The 6,398-nt window shown below is 41.8% G+C and overlaps 1 protein-coding gene across 1 annotated transcript; it reads left to right on the forward strand.

The window, feature by feature from the left end:
- Window positions 1-753: 753 nt before the first annotated feature.
- LOC133883546 (F-box protein At5g49610-like) lies at window positions 754-2,527 on the forward strand. Its single transcript, XM_062322897.1, has 2 exons — window positions 754-830; window positions 994-2,527. Exon 2 carries the CDS (start codon window positions 1,020-1,022, stop codon window positions 2,187-2,189), a length of 1,170 nt encoding a protein of 389 aa, XP_062178881.1. The 5' UTR covers window positions 754-830; window positions 994-1,019; the 3' UTR covers window positions 2,190-2,527.
- Window positions 2,528-6,398: the final 3,871 nt, after the last annotated feature.

Here is a 6,398-nt window from a genome sequence, read left to right on the forward strand (position 1 = left end):
TAATCATCGGCATGTATCTCGAAGTAGTCGGTATTCGACGGTTTTGCTAGCGTGCGCAGCTATCCTCCTTGGAAGCAGGATATTTTCGATATTCTTAACCAACAACTATTTAATAAACACAAGGAGTGATTCACTTCAAGTAACAACCGTCTGTGGACGCAAGATTGAGTAAATTTTATAAACTTACAACTATTTATATTAAAATATTATAAAATTACAACATTTAAATTATATTGCATAAAACTACAATTATTTGTGTCCTAAGTAATACAAAATTACAACTTCTCGCTTCGGATCCACCCCTCAGCCACACATTTTCGCAAAACTACAACATTTTCACTCGTGTGATGGCGAACCTCTACATGCCTGTATACATACATACATACATACATACATACATACATATATTGTTCTCCTTTCATCTGTGTTTAGTACTGTCCTGTTTGTTCTCCCTTTGATTGATTCTAGCTGGAAATGGAATGTCAACTGATTGACACTAGGTATCAATGAGTTGTAAAAACAACAGAAAATAAACAAAAGTAATAGGGAGAATATATTTGCAGGTTTTCAAAACGCACATATATATTTGCAATTTTTTATTTTAAAAATAGAAAAATAAAAAAAATTCTATAGCTGAGTTCCAGGCCTTTGCGTGGGCCTACTACTGGGCCGTGCGCGTTCACACTTTCCAGCGGGCACGACGGGGCTCTCGTCTCCTAGTTGAGGAGGCACTTTAAGGCTCCGCCACGCAGCCAAAACGCATTGCTCCCCTTCCCCGTGCTGGGGAGAAGCGGGGAAGAGGACCACGATTTCGAGGGAGGGAGGCCGAGGTGAGTTCGCTCGCTCGCTCGGAGCACCCATCACCCTTTGATTTCTCGTTGTTTCGGTCGATTAAACGGTTGATCTGCCTCGGTCTCCTCTCAATTCGTGGAGATTTGGGAGCATTTCTTCGTTCACGAACGCATTCCGGTGACGTTGCAAGGGTTTTTGCAGGAACCGCCTCGGTCCGCTCGCCGTCCATGGAGGGCACCACGGGAGCGAGGAAGAGGCAGCGGATCGCCTCCGCCGCCACGGCCTACATCCCCGACGATGTCATCCGGGACATCCTCCTCCGCCTGCCTTCCAGGTCCGTCCTCCGCTTCCGCGCCGTCTGCAAGGCCTGGCTCCGCATCGCCTCCGACCCCAAGTTCGCACTCGAGCACCACCGCCGCCAGCCGTCGCTACCCCTCGTTTCCTTCCTCCGCGGCGGCGCCGTTGACGGCAAAGGGGTGGACGCCGTGGACTTCTGCGTCGAGGCGCTCGACCTCCGCACCGACGACTTCCGGTCCGTCGTCCGGTTCACGGACACCAACGAGCGGTGTGGCCGGTTCGGCATTCATGGCTCCTGCGACGGGCTTCTCCTACTCAGCTTCGACGACCGCCTGTACGTCTGCAACCCGGCCACGCACCAGTGGACTCGCCTCCCGACGCCTCTGAACTCCTCGCGGTTCGCCGGGTTCTACCGCCACGACCATACCGGGGAGTACCGGGCCTTGTTCTACCGAGGCAGCTGGCCCGGGTCGGACTACTACATCCTCGTGGCGGACTCCAGGAAGGGGAGGGGAATCGGTCTGCCATCAGAGAAAGATGTGTACAAATTCAAGGAAGCACCCAGCGGGCCGCCGGCCCTTCACCGTGGCAGCCTCCACTGGCCACCGCAGCAGTGGGAAAACCACTATATACTGGTGTTTAACACGGTCACTGAGGTGTTCCGGGGGTTGCTTCCTCCTCCTGTGATACGGAAGCACATGTCATTGCTCGAGATGGAGAACAACCTTACCATTTTCAGCTGCGGTGAGGATGTCACAATGGTTGAGCTCTGGCTTCTGCAGGATTACGAGAACCAGAAGTGGATCTGCAAGCACCGGATTGAATTGCCAGCAATGAAGGTCAGCACCTATCGCTTCAAGGAGCCCTGGCATGTATTTTTCATGTCGGAAGAGGGAATTGTGCTGGTTAATCCCCAGCAGAAGCTGTTGCACTATGACATAAATGGGGATCTGCGGGAAAGTTTCCGTTGCGATGGCTGCCATCTCAAGATTACTTTGTATACCCTCAAGGAAAGCCTCATTCGGCACAGGTTCTTTGAGATGCAGAACAATGTGGGTGATGGTGAAGATGAACCACCACCTTTCTTTTGGGGGCTGTAGATCGACTTGGTGGTAGTGGTGGTTTCCTATGGACCTTGGTTGCAGTTGATCAGCAGTTCAGTGCTTTAGATATTACAGTCTCGATTGATGAGGCATAAGTAAGCTAGCTTTTCTGATGCATCTCTTTTCTGTTCACCAATATCACCATGTTTGTCTCCATGATGGTAAGCGAAAATGTGCAAACTGGTTCCCAGCTCTCATAGATGACAACAATTTACTTGTTCGATGCTACAAAACTATTTCTGTAGCAAATTTGTATGTTTTCTGAACATAACTGTGAAAGGCTCAGGGGGTGCCCCCTTGCAATATATTTTCTGGCCATGGTGGCAGATATTCAACTTGTTTCCCATTACGCTATTCTGCAGAATTTTGGGTATCTGTTTGATAATGCATTCGAAATGGAGAACTCTTGTTATGTCCACTGGAATTCTGGAGCTGAAGATTGTGCGCTGTCCTCTTCTTTTCTTATGCAATGCTGTAGGTTACTTAAATAGTAAATTTGTCTGTTCTATTTATTTAACTGCATATCTGTTGATGAGGCACTGTCAATAGCTGTGAAAGGTATTTTCCTAGCTGGTTTTGAAGTCAGGCTTTGTTGTTTACGTTGTCTAAAGTTAGAAGCTGGTACACATTGAAACTTTATTATATGGAAAATGTCATCTGGGTTGATTCTAATTTTGGCTGAATTGAAAAGTAAAACAACCATGGAATATGTTACCTGAAGTAATCATGTCATGTACCAGGAGCATCAACTGCAAAAAAAAACTACTATTCATGTCATATGTTCCTGCATGTGTAACATGGAACCTAATGTTTCAACATGCTATTTTGATTGGTAATTGTTATGAAAATTCTGTACATTCTGGTCTTTTTTTTTAGTGCATGCACTTCCATGTGCTTTGTCAAGTAATGAAATGTCCACCCTTGGACTGTGTGTTGTTTTTCCCTCTTTTTTTCTTCTAACTGTGTTTAACTTCAGTTGGTTTAATTTTGTCCTGAACCTGCAAGGCCACACTTTAAGCATATCATATCCTCGTTTTTAGAAGTATTTTCAGAAAAAAATTGCAATGTTCTATTGACCGAAAGGAATTTGAGGTAACACTGACATATGGTGATATGCAGAGTTGCAGATTACTTTGTGTTAAAATTTGACTTCGTTGGTGTTTCCTTTATAGTCATCACCTGGCCTTTTGTGCTGCGTATAATTTGATAATTGAGACTGATGCCGTTTACCTGGGTTATGTTTTGTTATTTATTATTTGTTTGGAATGTGAGGTGTTAGTTTCTCATGTTCTATTATATGCTGTCAGTGGACTCGGACCTGACAAATTTGCCACCCTGCTTCTGGAGTTGTTTGTAGTTTCTGCCATATATGCTGTTGAGTAGATGAATATTCATCTATCTATGCCTGAATTTTGAACATTACACGATGAGATTGACGGGCTAATTTGGTTTGTTTGGCTATAGTTTACCTGGTACTAGAAACCATGTCAAATGAGCTTGAGTCCATTACCTTTCTTGTTCAGAAGTGAACTGCTCACAGCTTACATACTTGCATGGTCACATTTACAGTATCAGTCTCCAAGATTTTCCTGGTTCCAATTTCTAAAGGAGGCTATTCATAGGATGTCTCTATCGGATAGTTACAAACTAGCATTGGTGAATACCAAATGTAATGTACTGCAAAAGTGATCTCCAGACTCCAGACAGCTTTGTTACTTATCGACCGGAGAGAGAGATCCGAGCAGCCGTCGGCGGAGACACAGATGGCGCACGCGACGGGGCTGCACAGCTCCACCACGTGTCCCCGCGCCGGCGATGGCGGTGACTCTGACGACGAGGAGGCGCTGCTCTGGGCGCCTGCCCACGTCCCAGCGCGCCCGCAGCGCGATCGTCACACTCGAGGAAAGGGAGGACGGCGCCAATAAGGCGGTGGTCGACGTCCGCCGTCTCGGGCCCGGGCAGTGCCGCGCGCTGCTGGACCGCCTGGTGCGCTCCGTCGACCGGAACAACGAGCGGTTCTTGCTCAAGCTCAAGGAACGCATCGACCGGTACGCAAGTTTTACAAATTGGTTGGACCTCGAAAATCGGTCTCCAGTGGTACCCGGAAATACGTGGTTGCTGTAAAAATCGGTCAAAATTCGGTGAGAATTTAAATAAATTTATCGATCAAATTTGCAATTCAGGAACAAAATCAGACCAAATCAATCAAACGGTAACCGGTCGACTAACACGGCTAACCGACTGAATTGACCGATTTATCATTCATTTTTCCTGCATTTCTCATATTGACCACATTTATCAGTAACCGATCGAATTTACTGATTTATCGAGCGTATTTCTCGGTAACCGATGAAGTTCAACAAAATCCAAAAAATGATTTAACCTTGTAAAATCAATAACTAATTTATTTGAGCTTAAAATCAAGTGAAATAAAATTTGTTAGTTTTCTGTAGCATGATCTACATGATAGAATATTTATACTTACAAAAAATTGATTATATTATGTGAGAAAATGTATTTGCTAAACCTAGTTAAATGCATGGTTAACTCTTTGCTAATCCAAAAGTAACAAACAATTTTGTTAGTTTTCTTACATGATCTATATCTTCTAAAAGAACATGAATCACGAAATAGTTATTCTAATATGCATGATTGTATAAATATGTTGTAACTAGATTAATCATAACTAACCTATAACACATTTAAAATTAATGAAACCACTTTTATTAGTTTACTTATACTATACTTTATGTAGGAAAAATAATAGTAGATATGAAAAAGTTAATTACAGTGTTGTTTCTTAACATGTCCACTTTCCGCTTGTGAACTTTGTAAAAATCATGAAGAAATTAATAAAACTCTAAATAAAGTGAAACAAATTTTAAAGATACTCTTAAGATATGACCTGCACAAGAAAAGTATGTGTTTGTATATTAAGTTTTTCCTTAACATAAGTTAATAAATGAGTCGTACACTATAATTTTATGAATCATGTAGGTTATAAAATGTTACATCTTTAATCATCATATTCGTAATTGCTTAGGCTTAATTAATACTTGTGTTAAGGCTAGTTTGATGAATATCTTATTCTAGGTCTTTTTGGTTCAAGATAGTGGATTGAGAAACATTGCACTATATTTTCTATCTTTGTTAAATGGTTAGTTCATGATAGAATCTTGAGGAAACATGTGATCCTTGTGTCGCAAATGCATTACTTAACTTATTCTTATGACCATCTTGATAACTTGTGTGAATTGAATAATTATGAAAAATCAAGTCTCTTGTGCTAAAATGTGATCCAATACAGTTGTCTTGAAGCCTTAAGGTGTTTATCGTACACAGCCATGCGACACTGCTTGGATAAGAGGCAACTTGAGGATAAAATAATATTCAAAGAAATGTGACTAACTATTTAATTCTTTTTAATCATTTGATCAATCTAAGTATTGGTTTCATATGTGAGCGTTTGCAAAGCCTACTGTCATAAACACTTGTTTGCCTAGTTTGAGGTTGAAATTGGCTAGTTTATAATGCTTGTATTGTCTCGGTAAGAGTGGATGCTTATGTGGTGGTCACTTTAAAAATAATTTGGCTATGTGAAATTAAATACGCCAACCAATTCTTCGGGTTTAGTCAAGCTTTATGGTCTTGTGTCATTGTCTTTTTTTAGCCTCTATGCGATTGTGAGCTCTACGTTCTACTTTTCGGAGCCTTTAGATATTTGTAGCTCTCACAAATGCTTTGGAATATACTTGTAAAAGCTCATTTAGGATTACATGTTCATTATGTTTTATCTTTGATGTTTGCATTGCTAAAGGGGAGAACATATGCACAAAGATGAGAATATGCATAAATATGCTTCAAAGGAAGAGAAATGAGGATATTTGCAACAAACCTCAAATAAAAATAAAAAAATGTGCATTCATCAAGGAGGAGCATTTATTTTTGAGTTTTCTTGCTCTTTTGAGGTTTTGGCTTGTATTTGCCTCTCTTCAGCCTTTTGCAATCCTTCTTATGCCAAGTAACATGTTTTTGCTCATTTTTGAGTTTTGGTCACTTTGATGTGCTTTATTTCTTCAAACCCAAATCTTTGTGCCTCGAGGTGTTGTCAATACATTCATCAATGGGGAGATTGAGAAACAAAGTTGAAATTTGCATTGGTATATATGTGATGAGTGATTGATAAGGTTGTTAAGTTTTGGATTT

The sequence above is a fragment of the Phragmites australis genome, chromosome 10, assembly GCF_958298935.1.
Source record: "Phragmites australis chromosome 10, lpPhrAust1.1, whole genome shotgun sequence".
In the NCBI taxonomy this organism is placed as follows: domain Eukaryota; kingdom Viridiplantae; phylum Streptophyta; class Magnoliopsida; order Poales; family Poaceae; genus Phragmites; species Phragmites australis.

Excerpts from the sequence above, each read along its gene's own strand:
- LOC133883546 (XM_062322897.1), top strand. The coding sequence starts at position 1,020 with ATGGAGGGCACCACGGGAGCGAGGAAGAGGCAGCGGATCGCCTCCGCC.